This window comes from Pleurodeles waltl, chromosome 2_1 (assembly GCF_031143425.1).
Source record: "Pleurodeles waltl isolate 20211129_DDA chromosome 2_1, aPleWal1.hap1.20221129, whole genome shotgun sequence".
NCBI lineage: Eukaryota > Metazoa > Chordata > Amphibia > Caudata > Salamandridae > Pleurodeles > Pleurodeles waltl.
In genome coordinates this window covers 352,486,594-352,507,916 of record NC_090438.1, presented here as the reverse complement: position 1 = coordinate 352,507,916, position 21,323 = coordinate 352,486,594, and the positions used below count along the sequence as shown (strand labels likewise).

Here is a 21,323-nt window from a genome sequence, read left to right as displayed (position 1 = left end):
TAACATTAATAAAGTGGTTATGCATAAAATGCACTTCAAAGAAAACAAAGTCCTTTACCTAGGCAACGCCACTGTGCCTAGACTAACTCAGTGGAGAACAAAATTCAAACATTTCCCACTATGCATAAAAAAAGATTTATGGGACCTGTAAAAAAATACTTTGCCTACACTGTCAAATTTGACTGGGTTTTATTAAAATGAACATTTCTTGATACACAGTGGAAAAGACTGCGCAATAGGAGAAACACTATGCCCTTGTGAAAGTAAATATAAACCGAGAATCTATGCACCATCAGCAAATAGGAAAGGGACTACCAGATCTGGAGCTGTATAATCTTCGAAGTGTTTCCACAAATTAAGTAGTTTCTCGTCACTTGGATGCTTCACAACATCGTACAAATCACGCAAGCACCAAAGGGTTTTTATTTATTATCAGCAAATTGAAAGGTTGAGCCGTTGGCACTTGCATGAACAAGTAGTTGCATACAACAAAGTGTCGTCATCATAAGGAGGCAATAACAAACACATTTTTCTCTCAAATGGCTGTTTACAGGGATTTTGTCTTACCCCACAATAGCAGCTGTCGTTGAAGATCTGGGGTGGTAATGGATTGCCACTTGTTGGTCGGCAGTTCTCTGGAACATTTTCTCTCATCCATTTCCGATTCTCTTCGTTTGCTGCAATATCTTTCTCTTCATACGGGATCTTCACAGCATCGAAGAAGCCCATAACATCTTGTTGTTGTTTCTTAATCTGAGAAAAATAACAAAAATAAGGTCTTTCAGATGTAGCCGACAGCAATATTTTAACAATTGTAATGAATGAGCATTGAAAGTGCTACTTATTGCATGCCTAGCTTCAATTATACCTGTAGATATGAGGGGAAGAGCATGATGCAATCATGCATAGCGCTTGTGTAGTTCAAAATCTTGTAAAATTAAAAAGGCCCTTTTGGGGACATGTCTTAACCACAACCCCAGTGGCTTCCCAGCCAGAGAAGCCCCAGAGTGGTGCCACCTATGAAAGTGGGGTTTGCTTCATATTCTTTGATTTGCTGGGATGTATGTGGGGGTAGTTTCCCTCCACAAAAATAATTTAAAGGGTAAAATGTTCCCAAGACCCAATTTTCTGTTTATACACTTGATTGGAATGAGGACCAAACAACCATTTGCTATTAATGAGTACTTGGAAGGCGCAATAATACATCAGAATATCCGTCATTCCAATGCCTCTGTCAAACGTTGACTTGCATCATTTAGGCAAAAAGATCCAAGGTACAGGGATGAAAGACATGATACTAAGGCTAGGTACTACTTCCTGCCCTATACTATCTGAGGAAACAACGGTCAACTAATTCTGCCCAACTAGGTTCGCCCTGTACCAGACATGGTTCTAGTTTTGAACAACCCAGAACTCTCAGAAACAACAAATAATCAACCCCAAACATGGAGAATATCACAGTGAAAGTGGAAGCCTGTAAAATTTATTGTGGTTTAATAACAATCGTTATTGTAAAGAAAACATTAGATATTTCACGGGAGTGATACTCGCAACTTATGCCACTGTAGATGTCCCAGGAATGGCAGCAGCCTACATCTGGTGTGACACCTATGATCGAGATAAGCACTCTACCTGGAACGTCCATATAAACTGGAAAACAAAAATTAAGGGGACGAGGTGGGTCAGAGGAAGGTGGGCAGGAGTGGTCTTCTGAGTAAGGATTTACCAGAGAAGCGGATCAGACAGAGTGGGCCATTGTGTCCGGTCTGACGTCTCCATACATGCTAACATTTTAGAAGAAGGACGTGGGAGATTTTTTTTAAAAATAGTCGGGAGAATGTATTTTTCTCCATTGACTTCTATTGACGCCAGAATTGGGTTTATTGACATGTATGGGACTTGCTAGCGTGCTGCTGCAGGATCGGATGACTGAAATGCGTTTTTTTACTTCCTACCTGTCAGGAGCACAGAGAAAGAGCTATGGCAGGCAGGAAGCGCGTGGCAGTGCATACTCCGAATCACACAAGACCAGTTCCTGTTGGCTGAGGCCTGCCAAGGAATTGGGATTTTGCCCACAGGAATCGGGAGACTAGCCTTGAAATCAGTAGCCTCCCGCCTGAATCAGGAGGACTGACATATGCATGTCCTGCTTCCCTGGCATCTAACCTTGGAGCGCAGATGAGACTGGCCAAAGGTGGTCCTTTTCTATCAGGTCTCTTTCCTGGGTTCTTTCTTTTCTGCAACACAGTCTCAGGTGGTTTCAAAGGAGTCGAAAAAGAAGGGCTTATTGATGTGAAACAAACAACTTCAATCTCAAAGACTACATCAAAAGCGAGCTTGGTGAATCAGTAACATACATCTGCCCTCTGCATAAACGTAGTTAAAGATAGGGTGTATTCAGCATACATTTGAAGAAAATAGTCACACTTTTGCTCATCTTTGGCTTCGGCAATGCAGAAAAAGTCACACAAGGCAACTCTTCTGGAGTAAGTCTTCAGTAACAGGAGAAATTGAAGACTCTCAGAGAGCTTATCCTGCATGTTCGCCTCAGTCCTTGGATCAGAGGATCAGAATGCTGAAGGACACGGGGGATAAATAGCTGGACGGCAGCCACAAATACTGGTGCCACATGTTGGGGATTACAAGACAAAATGCAGACCCATGCCTCTACCTCCTTCTCAGCCTTTCAGTTGTTGCAGGGAACCATGGGTGGAAACGAATATAAAGGTGTCAGGTAGCCACTTATTCAAAGCATCTTGTTCAGGTCAGCCGTGGATCACACTCTACGTCTCAGTGCATTCTAGAAGGAGGGATGGCACCATGTGAAGACTGAGAAACCACAAGCTATCAGCACCTACCACACCTAGATGCCTAAAGAGCTTCTGTCCTTGCAGAGCTCTGAACAAGCTCACCAAGCTACTCCACATGAGTGAGGCAATCCCTCTGCCACCGCAGGTGCCTGCATGTTGCTACATTGTCTGACTTCAGGGGTCTGTTCCTTGGTGCTCCCAACCCAATGCTGCCTACGATTGCCAGGCACAGTTAAGTGTCTGCTGTCACATGGACACTGGGTTGTCCAGGATCAGTTCCCTATCCACCTCCAGCTGGTCATGTCTGCTTTGTGCTGCTGCGGATACCATGAAGACGTGGCATCTTTTTCTTCCTCCTGATTGCACTGCACTTGTGTTGATATCCCACCACAGAGCAGCTCTCCGAGAACTGAAGGGCTAATGATGAGGCGGCCATATGTTTCCCTTCAAGATGGCAGTCCCTCAATCAGAACTGGCCCCAACCAGAATCCATGCCCCTCTGACCTCCTGTCAGCCTCCAAAGTTTACCTTAAGGTGAGTGCCCACTGTGTTACATGCAAGGCTTTGACATTGTGGTGGCAGAAGCATTTATGACGACCACAGGATTTTGTGGGACCATTCAACGCCAGGCAAGCTCTAATAAAGAGCACCCGTCATCTTCCATGCATAAACAACACCCTGGCATCTTTACCTTGAACAAAATGTTAGAGCGTTCAAGCTGGCTGCATTGAGTAATCTGAAATGAATGACCTTGGCTATTGGGATGCATGACTACGTTTGACATACAATGATCATGTTTTAGAGTAAATCCATGCCCAGAAAATTGCTTCAATGATACTTCAATAGAACATCAATCTATGCCTCCATCTCCTTACTAAACGTATTGTGCTGGTTTTAATTGTATTTGGGTATTCCAGAGCAGAAAGCAAATTATAAGAGGATCTATCTTATTTAAACCTAATCTAGTGTTAGGTCAAGTAAGATTCATCACTGAAGTCAAAAGGCATGCAGCTTGCCAAAACGAGTAATTTTATATGAAAATGATAAGTTATTTAACACATATCAGCCAAAGAATATAACAGTGTGGCCAAACAAACAATAATAGGTTATTGTGTTAAATATGGTACAATTCATAGCAGTCGCATTAACTGTTCACGGTGTGCATAGAAACATCATAATTACTGATATCATTATAAAGAAGAAGTTAAGATAATGTCAGTAATGATTAGATATATATTAAAAAAGGATGAATGAATGTCAGTTACTCTTGATTTCATTAGGCTCTCTCATCTTTAGAAAAGTAAAGGTACTGGAAGGTGAGATTGTTAGGCATTGCATACATGTGCCTTTCTAATGTTAATCAATATATAGTTGGTAACAACAGGGCCCCTGACTCTACAAAATACCTAAAGGAAGTCAGGAAGCACGATGTATCAACAGCCATAAAAGGGCCACCATGATCATTCTGAAGCTTGAGCTTTACAGAAAATGTTCAACCCTTTTCTTTTAAGAGGAGAAAGTCAACCGAGCAGAAACAGCATACAATAAACGAGTGGCTTTGAAGCTTCTTCCCGGCATCTAATTACGCTTACATGACATTTTGAAAGCCGATTGAAAGTTGATTGTGAAGAGGCCAAAGACAACACTGTCCCAGAGCTATAATAATACATCTACCACACAAGGCTTTAACACCTACTGAAAGGGGAAAGCCATTTGTCTCCTCTAGTGAGTCACCTAGTTGATCTCTACTTCTTTAAACAAGATCCCAAGAAATAAAGCTCATCTCCTCAACTTGTCTGCCTTCCTATTATTTATCCATTGAAAATACTGCCATTGTGTTGCCAAGACTAAAATTCCTGCCATGCAGGAAAGCAAGGTACAGTTAACAGCCAGATAGATGACCTTTTACTAGGCCTGGTGCCCCAACAGGATAACACAGGAAGGCTTTCCTAGGCTACTCCCAGCATGGGGGCACCAGAGTACTCCTAGAAGCTTTAAATATGGAAGTAGTCCATGTGATGGTTCCCAAAATGTACAGTGCCTAGGGTGAAAGAAATCCAAGCAATTAACTTGTTGTCTTCCTGTCCACATCTAATAGAAGCCCTTTTTGGAAGAGATGATAAAGACAATTGTGAGACATTTGGGTTAGATGGTCCCAGGGCAGCCAGAAGCACTGGTTACCAATTCGAACAACTGGGGCCGTTGACATCCAGTGTGCTAGGGCCCTAGTATTGTAGAAACCCAAACTGGGATTCAGGTACCCCTTTTAGCATTTAACTCTCAGGCTAGCGAGGCTTTTTAAAGTCTTTTTTATCGCCCACAAAACTACATATCACACAAATTAACAATAATGTACACATTGGAGGTAGAAAGGCCTATGAGAACAATCTCTATGAGGGTGTCACAAGCTACAGGAGGTCATGCTGGGATCAAGCAGAAAGGCAGGCTTGAAACACCAGTGCAGTCCTCTGGTAGCAGCAAGGCAATCCACTGAGGTACAAAGCAGGCCTTAAGCAGTGGGGCAGTCCTATGAAGAACAAGGCAGTCCTCCACAGATCCAGGAGTGAACTAATGAGTGGCTCAGGAGGTCCAATATTTATACATGGTGCCACCTTTTAAAGTTGAAAATCTTCTAGGCCAAGCCTCATATCTGGTTCTGGAAAGTTATTTCTTTCCTTCCTCTTCTCCTCAGACTCCAAGAGGTCTAGGAGGACATGAGGCTGTTGTCGAATCCCTTTGTGAATGGGCTAGAGGCAACCCTTTGAAATTCGGATAGGGCATGGAACAGCTCTTCCACTCATCTTGGTAGGATTGCCCTCTCCCAGCTACATCCAGGTCTTAGTGTTCACTGTCTGGGCGCAATATGCATTCCTGATGGGGAAGAAATTAACACGCCCAGGCAGTTAGAAACTCCTATAAGGCCTCCGAAGGTTTTGGGCAGGACAATTTCATGTTTCTAAAACTGCACTACAGGCTGCAACTGCAGGCTTAAACCATGTTTTAAAAGACTACTATTAACGGGTGGCACACTGAGTGCTGCTACCCACTAGTAGCATGTGATTTACAGCTCCTGGGTACCTGTGGTACCGTATACACGTGATGTGCAAGTAAATGAAATGTGCCAATCAGGTGTAAGCCAACTGTACAATAAGGGGGAGCTCAAGCACTTTAGCACTGGGTAGAAAAAAGGAGGGGTAAAGGCAAAATATCTGGTAGTGATCTTGCACAGACACCCAAGTACAACAGAATGTGAGGATGACTTGAGGGTTTGGAGATGGTAAACATAAGGTGAGGGTTCCTTGAGGTTTAGTGGGTGGCTAGAGGTAAAGGGACAAGAGGGTGACTTTAGGATTATGGGATGGGTAGAGGTCAAGCGACGTGAGGGTGAATTTAGGAGTTAGTGAGTAGAGGTAAAGATGAAACATAAATCTTTTGAAAGCACGGTGTTTAATGGGTAAAACATGTTCTAAACTATAAAATAGATAACCAACAATTAATTCAGAACACCACATACTGTATGGCAGCATTCTTAAACTAAGGGAGTATGCTGACAGCCTCATAGTCAATAAAAGCTACAGGCAGCCAAAATGTATCTTTCAGAAACTGGTCACATGCCACAAAGTTTCGTTATTGCTAGTTGTTTGTATTCAGCAATACAAGGATGCACAAGCTTCATCCCTGATGGCTTCAAGTTATCTGCAAAACCACCACAATCCAAGCATAAGATGCGCAGAAGAACACTAATCAAGAAATCAATCAGTATTTGGTCCATGCTCCTGGGAAGAAAACAAATACACACTGACAAATTTAAGCTTACAGGTGCTGGCATCTGCTCACCTATAAAAAGGAAGACAATAAGATTGACAGTGAAGCACATCTTCAACACAGTTATCATCCCAAGCTCAGACATGCTGGAAGAGATATGGATATTACTGAATGCAAGCATTGAGGCTGTAGATTCATGTGTGACCTACCTATGGATGACTTGTTCATCACATTTAAGAAAGCACAAATAGTGTACACCACGAGGAAGGACAACTTTTGCAATAATACAGGCTGCATGGAGCAGCATTACATAAATGGGGACAACCATGTATGCTCCCCATTTTTCTCTGACACTGGCATACTCAAGAATGCTGGACAGGGGAAGAAGCAACAACTGGCTATCAGAAACAGTATGACAATGGGGGAGATGATGGTTAAAGAGACAATGGAAACCAATAGTGAGATTCAGCACTGAAATTATGAAAGGTGTGTAGCAACACTAGATTTAGACTGCTCCACTTCAACACACTTCATAGAACTTATATTACTCCAACTAAGATGAACATTTTTGTCCCCTGAAGACACTGAAATTGTTCAGCATTTGGAACCGATTGTGCAACATTTCATCAATTGGTGTGATATTCTACTAAGACAGCATACTGGGAAAAAATGGTGATAAGATATTAGGTGTGAGTTAATATAACCCTGCAATCAACACCATGTGCACGTATCCGGAGAATTACACTAGTCTGAATAGGTAAAAAAAATGTAAAGCAGCATAGTTCACCGTGCTGGTGGCTAAATAAAGATTGCCTACAATAAAATACTGGACCAAGATGCAGTCCAATGGACTATGAGGATTTTTAGACCCGATGCTAAGTTAATAATTAATGATTTAACAGACTGGAGTGAACTCGCTGTGAGGGTTTGATATGTCCAATGGATGGTCGTCGTCCATTGGTCAAACCTGCCCCCCATCCATGAGGGTTCTACAAGCATGTATAAGATGTTAGATTGATACACTGGACCATATTTGTAAAGTTATTACTGCAAATGTCATTATAATGCTTCGTTCTTTGCTTAAATGTACCACTAATACTGTTGAAGATTGGAAAATTTAAAAAAAAAAAAATTACAGAATGCTGCTGGCGAGCCGTATGAATAGTACAGATGGATTGCAATATCGTTTGTGCTGCAAAATAAGCCAAATCAAGACATTCTGTAAAATGTTTGCCAATTATTCCTTCACAAGGAAACCGTACAGACTAAAAGAATATAAGTGTTGATGAAAACAACACAGAGAAGTTAGAGGCGGTTCAAGATACTTCAAAGAAAATTAACATCTCAGTTTAGCAGCACATTGTGGAACAATGTGGGCACTAACTGAAGTGAGCACATTGATGAGCAAAACTGCTCTCCAGCACATCACACCATCGTAATGTGTCTCCCAGCAACAGCATCATTCACGTTACCCACCATGTTTGCCTACTGCAGCCAATGAGTGTAAACCCTTCGGTTTTCACCACAGTAGGACAAGAAGTAGTCAAATCAGCAACTCCAGGACATACTAGAGTAGTGGAGCGCTACAGCCTGCAACATAGCAGCAACGGTTATGTTGCTCACCTACCACAGCAATTAATCCAGTACAGGCCTTCAATTCCCACCACAGCAAGACTTTAAGAAGGCTTCTCAGAGATCAGCCAGGCATTAGAGAACCCAAGCCTACCCCTCAGTAGCAGCACTCATTTCATCGACTGCCTGCCACATGCAACAGCCAATCCAGACCTGCCATTTTTATCACCAAAGTAGTACTTTCCTAAAACTTTTTCTGCCTCACTCCTAGGGCAATCTCTTGCTAGGTATCTATTGCAACGAGCAGACACCTACATGAGGGGCATCTGTTTGGACCTATTCAAGCCACAAAGGGCATACATCTAGAACATCTTTCTATCAAGTATGCCTCACATACCATGCACCACTTCTAACACCACCACTTAAACACAGAACACACACATACTCAATACATGCACTAATAATAGAGCAAAGAACATATAACTTCGAGGTGGGTCCTGAGATTATGGGATTATTTGCATTTATGCACATGTGATTACAGAATACTGCATATTGATGATGCTCATAAAGCATATGTGAAAACATTGCATGAGCAGATCTGTATTGTTGGTTAATTGTTAAAATCTTGAAAGAGATACTTAAAAATATGTATACTAATAATAACCTCATCTTTGTACCATTAACTACCACACATAGATCACAACACAAACTCCTCAGCTCATGTCCATTAACACAAGCTTCAGACATAGCGGACATTATCACTTAGCACACCTCCATTGTTCATTACAGAAACATGGCTCACATCCACCTCTAAACTACCTTAATGCACATCTTAGATGTTCTCAACCCTGCAGGCTAAGGTATCCAATGACTGGAGACTGCACAAACAAAACAGAAGGAGGGTCACCATCACCCACAAGTTCTCCTGGTCCACCTTTCTAAATTACCCAGCTATGCCCAAGTCTTTCTAAATTCTTGCCTGTCATTTCTCTTTCTCAGTATCCCAGATAGACTCATTTAATCTACTTTACAGACCTCCCTCACCCATCAAAATCCAACAACAACTTCACAGAGATCGTGCCCCTCAATCCTGCATTCCTTCAGCATCCGAACCCACATTCTTTGGAGGCGTCAGCCTCTCTGGTGATTGCAGCATGAAGAAAATAAAGAATACCTCTATAGACTTCTCAAAACCTTTGACACGAAGCAGCACATCTACAAACCACCCCACTCAGTAGGCAACACCTTTAACCTCATATTTTCTGTCCCTCCCTGAAATCTCAGCAAGGTTCCACTACCAATGAACGCAAGGGACCACATTGCCAATGTCTTCACAGCGCTCTACTCAATCCTGTCACATCAAAGCCAACCGAAATGAGAAAAAAAGTCATCCCGTTCCTTCAATTACTTTGCAATGGGCTATCTAAAAAAAAAACAACTTGCATCATTTGTGACATATTCCACACTGCGTAAAATACAAACCGTCAGAACTTCATGAGTCCCTGGAAGATCAATTGTAAAAAGGTGGGAGAGGCTAGTAAGTGACTCTCCCTGACAGAGGCAGCTACAATGCCTCGTCCTGCCACCATAAGTATGTCAGCGCCACCACTGTTAGTCTTCTAAAGCCCAGTGGGCTGATGGATGTCGCACCTGAGATGTTTGTTGCACATGTTGTGCCCCTCCAAACCACACAGCCCTGCCATGGGTCTCAAATTTTGTCATGAAGACAATGGCTCAAACCTTACACATTTATGGTGGTCATCGTGTTCCATACTGTCAACTGCAAGAAGCACTTTTCTACATTTTTGTGCATTTCTTATTAGGTACTGCCTGAGCCAGGTCATGTACCATTGCTTGTGATATATTTTGTTAGCATTAATGGGTATTAGTGCCAGCCCACTGCTTGCCATTGGTTGGCTTCATCATCACTCGTAATTGCTGGCTCCTGTTTTGCCAACGTGTGCTTGTGTCTCCCCCTAGAGCATGGCCAAAATACTGCGTCCTTGCCCAGTGAGTGTAGTTCCACTGGGGATCCCTCCCTCTCATCCTTCTATCCCTCACCTCTCAGTGTTGTTGCCTGCCTCTACCACCCTCCCGTCCCTCTGTGTTGTTGCTGGCACCCTTCTTGTTGTTGCTTGCCCCCTTCCATCTTTCATTGTCCCATCCTCCCTCATTTTTGCCTGCCACTCCCACCCTCCTGCCTTGTTGCTTGTGCCCTCTCCCCACCGAAAAAAAACACAAGCATCGCCCGCCCGTAGAAACCATTGATCTTAAACAATCCACAAAGTCAATTTCAATAATGCACAAAATATTATAAAATCTCTGAGAACTTGCACAGCAGCAATCTCTTGATACCCTTCGGTTGTGTTCTGTGCAGAGATACTTGACGTACGTGGAAGGCAGACCGGGCGGAACAAGCTCTGACTCATTCAGAGTCCGGTAAGCAGTCGCCAAGGCAACGCTAGACTCAGGTATGCGCAATGACAGCGATCTGTGTCATGCCTACCTCAGAGGGTCTGTCTAGGCTGTCATGTGTGTGCTATATTTGTCTGCGTGCACCTGTGAATGAGCGGCAGAGGGGAAAGCAGGGCCTTGGCGTCATGTCTGCACTCATGTGCTCTTCTTCCCCAGTCTCTCCCAGGTGTTAGCTTCTGGTGTCTGTCCTCAGTGCTCACATGTCTCTGGGAGTAGGTGCACGTTCGCGCGGGTACTCACTGGGCCAGCAATCACTGCATGGATGGAATATGTCTTTGCTGATGCTCACATGGTGTTTGGAGTCTTCCAAAACAAGTATGCATGTCGATTGCTAGGTACTTTGGTTTTAGCATGTATGTTATGTCATCACGTGTATCTGAGTGGGTGCTGTTGTTCGCGGACGACACTGCCTCAGCAGGATATTTGACAGTCTAACTTGCCCTTTGTGCTTGGAACTGTCTCTTCGTGAGATTGCGTGTGTACTTTACTTACTCTGTATTTCGAAGAGAAATGCTAAAAGAGATTACATCAGACGCGATAGGCTCTTTTCACTTTCTGATAACAAAAGCATTGACAAAGTCAAAAGGTCATGCCTACGCAAGTGCTATTGGTTTTGTTATTTTTTTTTCACCATGTTGTAGAGCAGCATGGCTGAGAGTTAAGGGAAAAAAGCGATATGGTGCGGCCAGCGCTGGATATTTCATAGCGCTTATTTTTCCTTTCAGCAACATGGCCAAACAAAATATGGACAAAGACTATAGTTTTCACAATAGGTTACCTATGGCTCTTTCGCATCCTTCGTCCACATCCACTCTCAGACTATTTCCAAGGGATCCCCGTGGGCTTATGTGCATTGATTGATGTTTGAAGGAGAGAAAAACAAATGGACTTCGGATTGATCAAATCATTCCCGGAGATGTATTTCTGCGCCAGAAATCTATAGTGTGTTAAGTGTTGGACAGCAAGCCCACATGTGACTGACAGCAGACTATCCGCGCAGAATTCTTCTTTGTAAACACCTTTGTCTAATTCAATGAGAAAAAAAGCCTGACCACTTACGAATACATTCTCATGATTTTTTTTACTGAAAGGGCTTTTGAAAAAAGAAAAAAGTAACTTTCCATACACGTAGGGAGTTTCTGCCAAAACAGCACATGACCCAGCTGTACAATATTCATAACGTTTCGTATCTCGTGCCGCCAGACAAAATCCACCTTCGGCAAGAGCTCTGCCCGACTGCTATATGAGGAAGTAAATGTAAGATAAACACAGACCTTGGCTATGGCAGTTCAAAGTGCGAGGGAGGGGCGTTGAGAGTACCAGGCTACAGCGCCAGGATTACTTTCAAGTGAATCAGGCAGCGTTAAAAGTACAGTACGCTCAAACCGCTCAGAATGCTTTCGAATTTGCACTCTCAGTTTAAGCTGCACCGTGCAGCCACTCAAGCAGGCGCTTTACTCCGCTGATTGTGCAAAAGGCAGCACTTCACTGCAGCAGTTATTTCTAATTCAGGTCAGAAAGCACAGTAACCAAGTCATCGCCATATATGGCAAGTGAAACTACCCAATTCCTCTCCTCGAAGCAGTAGATACGATGTTAGAAGCGAGGCACGAGAGCACCAAATATGGAAGTTGAAGCCTCCGTTTCCAACAGACATTTAAAAAGAAAGTAGCATCCGTACAGACGGTCCAGTCAAGTCTAGTAATTTAAAAACAGCATAGCAGGATGGCGTTTGTCGGTAGGCTAAATACCAAGTAATTAACTCCAGTTAAAGGGGACACGCAGTTTGCGCTTCTATAAATGAAACAAGAATTCACAATGGCTTTTCTACAGCAAAACGTCTTTCTCAGACTTCAGGAAGACACAGAGAATAGAACCCACAGCGGCATAATCACTGCCAACTTCCCTATCTAATGCACACAAATAGGAACCACATAGGTATCAGAAGTTCAAGCTTTTTAAACAAAAGCAACAAAGACGTACATGCATCAGTGGTGCAAGCTTCCCTAGCGCGCACAGAAAACAACACACACAGACACACACACACACACACACACACACACACACACACACACATGCATCTGTAGCACAAGATTCTCTAACCCAAACACACAAAAAAATAGAACTGCATATGCATCCGTAGTACAGGTTCCCCTAACACTTACACACAAACATAAGACATGAACCACGCGGGCATCAGCAATGCCATCTTCAGGAGCCCACAGGCACAAACTAAGAAATGTAAGGGCATCAGCAATGCAAGCTTCCCTTGCACACAAAGAGGAACCACGTGGGTATTGTTGTAAATCGGCCCTTTTTGTCAGAGTCACCCCCAGACTTTTTACCTTCTTCCTCCTTGCTTTTTGACCTTGTTTTTGCTGGGTCTGCAACTCCGCACTTTTTCACTGCTGACCAGTACCAAAGTGCATGTTCTCTGTTTCTAAAACATTGTAACACTGGCTGCTCCATGACTGGCATATTGAGTAACTAGTAAGTCCCTAGTAAAGTATACTATATCTGCCCAGGGTTTGATGAGCCGGCAGCACTGGTTGTGACAGTAGCCTTTCAAACATGTCTCAGGCCTACCATTGCAACTGTGTGTACAGTTTAATCTGCCATTTCAAACTGGCAAGTGTACCCATTTACCAGGCCCAAACCTTAATTCTTATTCCATGTAAGTCACCCCTAAGGTAGGCCCTGGATAGCCACAAGGGCAGGGTGCAGTGTATTCAAAAGGTTGGACATGTACTTATGAGTTTAACATGTCCAGATAGTTAAAACCTCTTAAATTCATTTTTTCACCATTGCAAGGACTATCTCTCCCATAAGCTAACACTGGGGTTACTTTGTAATATTTCTAAAGCGGAATTTCCAATCTGGAACATACAGTGTTGGACCTGGCCCTTTTTGCAGGGTTATCGCCAAACATTGTCTTCTTCCTCCTATTTTTTTTGACCTGTTTTGTTGGCTTTTAGACTCTGGGCACCCTACCACTGCTAACCAGTGCTAAATTGCATATGCTCCCCATCTAAAATACATTGGTGATTGGTTTATCCAAGATTGGCGTACATGATTTACTAGTAAATCCCTACTATAGTGCATCAGGTGTGCCCACTGCCTGTAAATCAAATGCTACTAACGGGTTTGCAGCACTGTGCCACCCACTAGTAGCCCTGTAAACACCTCAGACCTGCCATGGCAGGGTCTGTGTATGCAGTTTTAAACTGCCATTTCGACCTAGCAAGTGCATCCACTAGTCAGACCCAAACATTCCCTTTTACTACATGTAAGACAACCCTAAGGTAGGCCCAGGCAGCCCCATGGACAGGGTGCAGTGTATTTAAAAGGTAAGACATGTGCTAGAGTGTTATACATGTCCTGAAAGTGAAATACTGCTAAATTCGGCTTTCACTATTGCAAGGCCTATCTCTCCCATACGGTAACATGGGGATGGCCTTAAAATATCTTTTCAGTGTAATTTCCCATTGGGAGCAGGTGGAGATATGGAGTTTGAGGTCTCTGAACTCACAATTTAAAAAACATCTTTTGGCAAAGTTGGTTTTTGAATTGTAAGTTTGAAAATGCCACTTTTAGAAACTGGGCATTTTCTTGCTTAAACCATTATGTGCCTCTGCCCGTCTGCTGAATACATGCCTGGGTCAGAATGACAGTTGGGCTGTTTGTGCATTCACCTTAGACACAAAGGAAGCGGAGATGTGCCCTGCATATCCTGATGGGTCTTCCTGAGATAGAGTGGTGGGAAGAGCCAACACTTGCACCTGAATAGGGCTGTGCCTGCCCTTAAACAAAGCAGTCTCCAACCCCCTGGAGTGTGTCTGGGGCCAGGGCAGGGAAAGGCAGTGTCTTGTGCACTACAAAGACTTCTCTTTGAAGTTTGCCTACTTCAAAGACAGAAATTGGTATAAGTACAGGACCTCTGACACCACAAAGTTAGAATCGTTCTGGACTAAGGAAATTCGGCCAGGAGGAAGAGATGGATGCTGTAGGAGGGACTTCCACTCTGCCTGTTGCTTCCTGGCCTGCTGCTTCTGTCCTGGGAGTGAAATCACTGGACTTGACTTTCTGCATCCTGCTTCCAAAGGTTCTCCAAGGGCTTGGACTGAGATTGCCTCCTGTTAAGAAGTATCAGGGACATCAAAGACTTTACCTGCCAGCAGCTGGGGTCTCTTGCTGAGACTCCTGACTTACCAAGTGGTGCTAAATCCAGTTCCTGGGTCCTTGGGAGTGAGTTTTGAATGAAGAAACTAGTGCATTGACTTACAGAACGACTTTGGATCCAGCATCGATCTCTGTCCCCATGCCGCTGCCTGCACCAGAGCCGTGGTCCACGCTCAGTGCAACAACCGCGACCTGCAACACAGGTCTGATGCTGCTGCAGCACTTCTGAAGTCTTGCCACCGGTTTAGTCCAGAGTGCTGTGTTCTGTGGCACCCGAATCAAACTCCAACGCAGTATCTGTGGCCCCATGGTGTGATTGTAACACCGCGATGTCAACGTCTCGCATCTTGACCTGCTGGATTCATCAAACCTACCCTGTTGTAAGGAATGAACTCCTCACCGCCATCACCTCCTCTGCATCATTAAGGAACAGACGCCTCACCACCCATGCCTAGCTGTAAGGAAAGAATGCCTCAGCTCCCTGATGGCAGTGAGGAACTGACGCCACACTGGCTCCAGTGACGCCTCACCTCCCCGACTCCATGCAAGATCTTTGTTTCATCGTTTTCCAAGGTACTGTAACCACGGTCTACACGACTATGTGGCCAGCCACGCTACCTCGCAGGTGGCGTCGGACTGTTGGAACCAACTCCGTCAAGCCATTTTGATAGCTCTAGTTGGAGCTATTGTGTCTCTAAGTGCTATACTACATTTAATGTTTGAAAATTCATATCTTTCCTTGTGTATGTTGGATTATTTTTTTGTTTTGGTCTTATTTTACGCAGATAAATATTGGCTATTTTCCTAAACTGACGTGGAGTACTTTTGAGGTGCCTTCATTATGTTACTGTGTGTATGTGCAAATACTTTACACATTGCCTCTGAGGTAAGCCTAACTGCTTAAGCCAAGCTACCAAGGGAGTGAGCATGGATTATGTAAGCTGTGTGACTCCCTTCCCCTGACTAGAGTAAGGGTCCCTACTTGGACAGGGTGCAAACCACTGCCAACTAGAGACCCCATTTCTAAGAGAGCAATATGGAGTTTGGTGTCTCTGAACCCACAATTTAAAAATACATCTTTTGGTAAAGTTTGTTCTTAAATTGCAGGTTTGAAAATGCCACTTTTAGAAAGATGACATTTTTTAATTTTAACCATTCTGTGCATTAGACCGTCTCTGAATACACATCTGGGGTTAGGTGACAGCTACATTTATGCAGTCTCTCCAGACAGCCACAAACATAACTGGCTGGGTGTGACAGGAGATACATCTGCATTCATCTGTATACGGATAGTCGTTCTGGGCAGGGAGAAGGAAGGAGAGGTAGTGCACGCATACATCTGAATAGGTTGTGTCCGGCCCTCAAAGGGCGTATTACCTCCTACTGGTAGTCTGGAGCCAGGTCTGGGTTTAAAGGGATCCTTGTGCTACTCAGAGAATTATTTTGACATTACCCCTACATCAAAGGCCTTTCTGGGTATACATATTGGGTCTCTGACACCATATAGTCAGAACAGTTCTGAACGGAGGACGTTCTACCAGGAAGGACTGCTGTGCTGTCAAGAGGGACTACCTCTTTGCTGGTTGTTTTCCTGTGTTGACCTGCTGCTTCTTGCCTGGGAGTGAGAGGAATGGATCAAACTCTCTACATCCTGCAATCTAAAGTTTCTCCAAGGGCCTGACTGAGATTGCCTCCTGTTTCTGAAGTCTAAGGTATATCAAGAACTTCATCTGTATCTTGCTACTAGCAGCTACTGTGAGTCCTGCTCTGCCAAGTGGTGCCAAATCCAGCCCTGGGCCCTTGGAGGTGAGTGTGATACTGCAACACAAGAACTGACACATCAACACTGGTGCACCACTTGGAAATTACACATCCTGCTGCAGAAATGCCGCTGTGCCACTGCCTGCACCGAAGCTGCCAATACCACTCGCCGACTGTGCGACACAACGATCCAGAATTTCAACAAAGCTCCGACTTGCCCGACACAGCACCAATACATTGAAACTGGTACTCATCACTTCTGGACATCGGCGCACTAACGATGTTGCCTGATCAGGAAACCACGCACCTCCTGTAAGCGAGACACATCCCCTCTCTGCATCATCACCGATCATCAATGCAACAAAGGTACTTAGTGGGTCTGCGTGACTCCTGTACATGGCCCGGGCTCCACTTTGGTCTGACTGAACTTTTGGGTTTGCCCTGGTCCAGCGAGACCGGATAGCCCTGGTTGGGGCTACACTGATTTTTGAATTCATGTTTGAAAATTCATAGCTTGACCTCTGTTTGTTGGATTTTTGTTGTTCTGGTCTTGTTTGATTCTGATAAATATTGGATATTTTTCTAAACTGGTGTGAAATCCTTTGTGGTGGTGGGTGTTTTCACTGAGGGAGTATACAAATATTTACACATGGCCTCTTTAGTTTAGCTTGACTACCCTTTGCCAAGCTACCAGAGGATAAACGCAGGTAAACCTTTAGTGTGCATCTTACTTGTCCTGAATAAGATTGTGGTCCCTACTTGGACAGAGTGCAAACCTCTGCCAACTAGAGATGCAATTTCTAACCGGTATCAACAGTGCAACCTTCCTTAGCACGTGGGCAGACACACACACACACACACACACACACACACACACACACACACACACACACACACACACACTCGCTGTACAAGCGTCCCTAGCAACAGTGCACAAACAAAGAAATGAGCATTGGAAAAGTCAATAAGTCTTGCTTATGTGAGATCTATTGGCTTTGTTAAACTGGAGTGGCATTGTGTGGCATGTAGTGACAGTGAGTGGATTGGCTTTCTGTGGCATAGAGTGACATTGGGTAGTGAGACCGAGTGGAATGACATTGTGTAGCGTGGAGTGGAATGAAGTGGCATTTTGCAGCGTGGCATGACTGTGTGGAGTGGAGTGGCATTGGGTGGTGTGGAGTGGCATTGTGTGACATGGTGTGGAGTGGCATTGTGTGGTACTTAAAGTTGCCAGTGAATTGTGCTATAGCGCTTCAACACAGTGTGCTACCTAAATGTAATTATAATATAATATGTTACTAATTATCTTGACCTACAATCTATGTAAACATCAAATGCCTCTGATATAATGCAGGAGCATGTTAGTATGTACAACTCTTCTGTGAGAACTGGTTTGTTTAAAAATTAATGAGTTTTAGACTGGGAGGGGCAGGTGGGCGAGGAAGCAATATACTGTACCAGTTGGGGATAAAGGATATGTAGCTAGGTGGCAGCAGTGTTGTGGAGCTACAAACGTTAAAAGCTATTTCCAAACAGGAGTAGCAGACGTGCTCAGTCATGTTGGAGAATGATAGTAACAATCACTCTGTTGTGAAAAGAGAACCAGTATAGACTGTCAGAGACTTAAACCAAAGATATTCCAGAGCTGAAAATCAGGGAGCTCCATGATTACTCCTTCAGACATTTGGGTGGAGGGTGGAAGAGGAAGAACCAACACAGAGGAGGATGGAGGGGAAAAAAAATAGTACCTTAATCACAGTGCAAGTAGCCAACATAAACTAATTAGGATGACTCAATCTGTGCTTGGTCCATGCCCCACAGACAAAAGAGGAAGTGACTCCTGGTGGGCATAGGCCAATTAGGAGGCAGCAAAGAAGGGTGACAAGGATGTCAATGAATGATAAGTAATAGGTTGGCTCAAAGCCATTTACAGAGAAGGTGCCCAGTCCCAGCTCTCCATCTAGCTCTGTTAACCCTTGGCTAGCTCTCCAGGATCCGAGTTCCTCTGCTGCATTCTTCTTTCTCTCACTGTTCTGCGGCACTCTCTTCTCGAGCCTCTTCCTGCTCTCTTTCAAGCCCTTTTTGCTGATCCTGCTTTCTTTCCTGCCCTTTTCGTTGCATCTCTCACCCATTTCTTGCCCGTTTTTCTTACTCTCCACTTCAGTCTTTTACCTATTGCTTTGCTCTCTCCTTATGCCTTCATTCATAATATATTTTTCCTTTTTTCTGCCTTCTTTGGGTCCTTTTATTAGTCTTTTGCTTATTTTATTTTTTTAATCTTATCCTTCTCCTTTCCCCCGCCTCATCCTGGCTTGTCTCTCATTCCCACTTTTTTGCCAGCCTCGCCCACTGCCTTCTAGTGCCCCTTCCACCTCCAGGACCTTATTAATGGCTGCCACTCCACAGGCAAGCCTGTCTGCACCTGTCGACGCCTGGGCCACAAGCCAGCACCAGGAAACCTGCTCCACCCACCACCCACAGCTTCACTTATACTGCCCTCCATCACCTCGATCCTGGACAATGCCACAAACACTGCTGCTGCACCACAGGCCACGGTAGGACCTTTCACCTGCACCCTCTGCCAATTTACCAGCCACAACACATACGCCCGAACCCCTCTCATTAACACCTAGCCCCCTTGAAGCACAACACTAGCTCCTCACCATCAGCTCGTGTGCACCCTTCCTCAACACTTGCTCACTCAGCAAATGCCCCGCTGAGGTCTGGGACCTTATTGAGCTTGCACGCCTGACATCATCTTCCTAACTGAGAACTGGCTCAACCCCGCGCTAGCCCCCGACATCACCTCCACCATACCAGCAGGATACAGAATTACTCATTGCAACTGCATCAACAAGCCGGATGGAGGAATCGCCGTCATCCACAGAGACTCTATTAAATGTACCACACCCACAGACAACACCATACCAGCAATGGAACACCTCAACTTCACTATCCAAACGGGCAAAAAAACCACCATTGGCGGAACCCTTGCATACCATCCACGGAGACCTCAAACCACCCAACCTTGTCACTGATTTAATTGCCCCTCCTTACCACTGTCTCTAAGGACTATATGTTCCTGGATGACCTCAACTTCCACCTCTATGACATAAGCCACCCTAACTCAGTCAATAGCCCGAACAACATCACTCCCCTCCCCCCCAGCTCCTACATGACCCCACGCACATCCACGGACCCACACTGAACCGCCTAGTCACATCCAGCGACTACATAAAATATATCCACACCACTGAACTCACCTGGACCGACCAGTCAATCATCCACTTCAGCATCATGACCCCCCTTACACCTGCACACGCAACCCAACGCTGCCTGTTGCAGCTGCAACAAAGCCTCAGAGACTGAAAGGACGAACACCCTTGCCCTAAACATGCCCAAACACCACAACGATGTGAACTACAACATCAGAAGCTTCAACACCTGGATCACTGACTGCGATGACCTCATTACCCCATCAAGAGCAAGAAACAAAGAAGATCCACTAAGCAAGCCAGCTGGTACACCGAGAACCTCAGGACAGCCAAACACTACTGCAAGCACCTGGAGAGACAGTGGTGCACCTCTGAATACCCAGCCAACAGAACCGCCTACAAATCAACACTCAACCTATACCACCAACTACTTGAGACAAGAAAAGAGCCCTGGCATTACGCATCAAAGCTAATCCCAACGAAAGTAAGCAGCTCTTCTGCATAGTCAAGTAAATTGACTCTCTTTGCTGGCCAAAGTCATTAAAAAAAACATCAAGCAACAACTCACCATTTATCTGATGCATAATCACCTCCTGGACGATTTCCAAACCGGATTTCGCAACAACTAAAGTACAGACACAGTCCTGATCACGGCCACAGATGACATCCGGATGCTGCTCGAAAAAAGAGAAACAGCGGTCCTTATCCTCCCCGATCTATCAGCAGCCTTCAACACCATTTCCCACCACACACTCATCACCAGACTTCATGAAATAGGCATCCAAGGAGCTGCCATCAGATGGATCACCTACACCCTCACCTGCAGAGCACAAGTCCAACACCAACCCTTCATCTCCGAACCCAAACCAATCATCTGCGGAGTCCCTCAAGGCTCATCACTCAGCCTCACCCTCGTTAACATCAGCATGCACCCCCCCCTTGCCAACATACTCGGATCCCAGAGACTCAACATTACAGCCTACACCAACAAGAACACGCAACTCAGGAAATAAGATTATCAGTAGTGCAAACTTACCTCACACACTGGACCAGAACAGTATGGCCATTAGTAGGACCAGTTTAATTTTATGTCAAGACCTGAGGCTTCTATTATGCGTTTCTTTTCTTACTTTAATTAAACAGCAGCAGTCAAGAAACGTACTACAATTCCCAAGAAGCTAAGAAAAAAGAGCCAATGGGAATAAAAACGTAGTCAGAACATGTACACCAATCAGCATGCATATAGAGTATTATGACATCACTTAACAGCGAATAGCCCTCTTTTCTTGCTGCTCGCAGTCAAGTTAAGTACCTTCAATTTTCTGTATTCAAATGTATTCTGTGTTTCATCTGTATTTGCATTATATTTTATTAATGGTGCTTTTTAATATAATCCTTTCACGCTCTGCCGTGTTTCTGTAAAGTTTCCCGTCCAGTCGGCAAGTTGCCGCACGGTCTTACTGAGCGAAGTGCCTCGCGCGCTTCATTTCCCAACAGGCTTAACGTTTCCTCAGACGGCGGTCGCCATATTGCCGCGTCTGAGGAA

The 21,323-nt window shown here is 44.5% G+C and overlaps 1 protein-coding gene across 1 annotated transcript in view; it reads right to left on the bottom strand.

The window, feature by feature from the left end:
- SH3BGRL (SH3 domain binding glutamate rich protein like) overlaps nucleotides 1–21,323 on the bottom strand; it is a 154,910-nt gene that overhangs the window by 32,534 nt on the left and 101,053 nt on the right. The window contains exon 2 of the mRNA XM_069212583.1: nucleotides 568–753. Coding sequence (XP_069068684.1) covers nucleotides 568–753 — 186 coding nt within the window. The remainder of the gene's footprint in view (nucleotides 1–567; nucleotides 754–21,323) is intronic.